The sequence below is a fragment of the Camelus ferus genome, chromosome X (assembly GCF_009834535.1).
Source record: "Camelus ferus isolate YT-003-E chromosome X, BCGSAC_Cfer_1.0, whole genome shotgun sequence".
NCBI lineage: Eukaryota > Metazoa > Chordata > Mammalia > Artiodactyla > Camelidae > Camelus > Camelus ferus.
This window is the reverse complement of record NC_045732.1, coordinates 24,338,458-24,339,522: the sequence shown is the minus strand read 5'-3', so window position 1 is coordinate 24,339,522 and position 1,065 is coordinate 24,338,458. Positions and strand designations below refer to the sequence as shown.

The following is a 1,065-nucleotide window of genomic DNA, read 5'->3' as shown; positions in this document are numbered from 1 at the left end:
ATTGTATTTCCTCAAATCTCAGTACCTTCCTAACGTTATTGTCACCCTTCCAGTATCACGACAATTCCCAAAACTCATTTCTGATTAAAGCTTCTCTGATTTGTTTGTTAGCACACCTGTAAAACACTGTTCATATTCCAAAACCAACTGCAACTCAATATGAATTTGGAATAATCCTACAAACATTTTTGGAATACATCCTTTTGTGGAACACTCCACTTGAGAAAGGAATACAAAGAGAAATAACTTCTGTCTTCCCAAAATTCATGTTCTGTGTGAGGGAACAAGCATGTAAATAAATACTTAGGATAATTTGTGACGAGCACATTTCTGTCGCCAAGGTTTGCACACAGCATTATGATAGCACTGAGGAAGAGGGGATTAATTTGGCTTTTCAAGGTGGCTTTACAGAGGAAGTGATATTCAATTTAGGTAGTAAAGAATGAGTTAGCCACATGCAGAATCTGGTAAAGGCATGAAAGGAAGAAAGGCTAGATCTTGAGGACAGAGTTGGGAAGATGATGTCATCAAATATGTGGGGTTTTTTGGGGGGGGGTTAAAAATAATATTGTTTTATTATTACAAGCAGGAGTGGCCTGCATGGGATGTGGTTGCACTGGGCTCAGGGTGTGTGTGGGCTGTGAGGAGTGGATAATTGGGAGCCTGGAAGGAAAGGGGGCGAGTCTGGAGGTCAGGCCCAAAGGGTCCTCAGATTTACTTCTGGAAATGGGTAAACTTAATAAAAGAGTCATGGCAAGCTATGGCCAGGCCACCAATAAGATTAAGAAATTCCTGGAAATCTAGCTGGCCATCACTGTTGAGGTCCAGTTTCTTCATCATGTGGTCCAGGACACCAGGGTCCTTCTGGTTCTTCGTGAAGGCAGCCAGTTCTGCATTCATGAAGGTTAGGAACTCAGTCTTGGAGAGTTTGCGGTTGTTACCGTCCCTTCCTGCATACCTTTGGAAAATAGCAATCAGAGATTCAATGCCCCACTCAGTCTCTGTAGGGGTGGATGATTTTGCCATGTCAGAGAGGAGCGAGGCACAGCACAGTGAGCTCTGAGC

General features: G+C 43.2%; 1 protein-coding gene across 1 annotated transcript; it reads right to left on the bottom strand.

The window, feature by feature from the left end:
* Positions 1–615: 615 nt before the first annotated feature.
* LOC102513138 (protein S100-A11-like) lies at positions 616–1,065 on the bottom strand. Its single transcript, XM_032475976.1, has one exon. The coding sequence runs from the start codon at positions 1,024–1,026 to the stop codon at positions 715–717; it is 312 nt and encodes a 103-aa protein (XP_032331867.1). The 5' UTR covers positions 1,027–1,065; the 3' UTR covers positions 616–714.

Excerpts from the sequence above, each read along its gene's own strand:
- LOC102513138 (XM_032475976.1), bottom strand. The coding sequence starts at position 1,026 with ATGGCAAAATCATCCACCCCTACAGAGACTGAGTGGGGCATTGAATCT.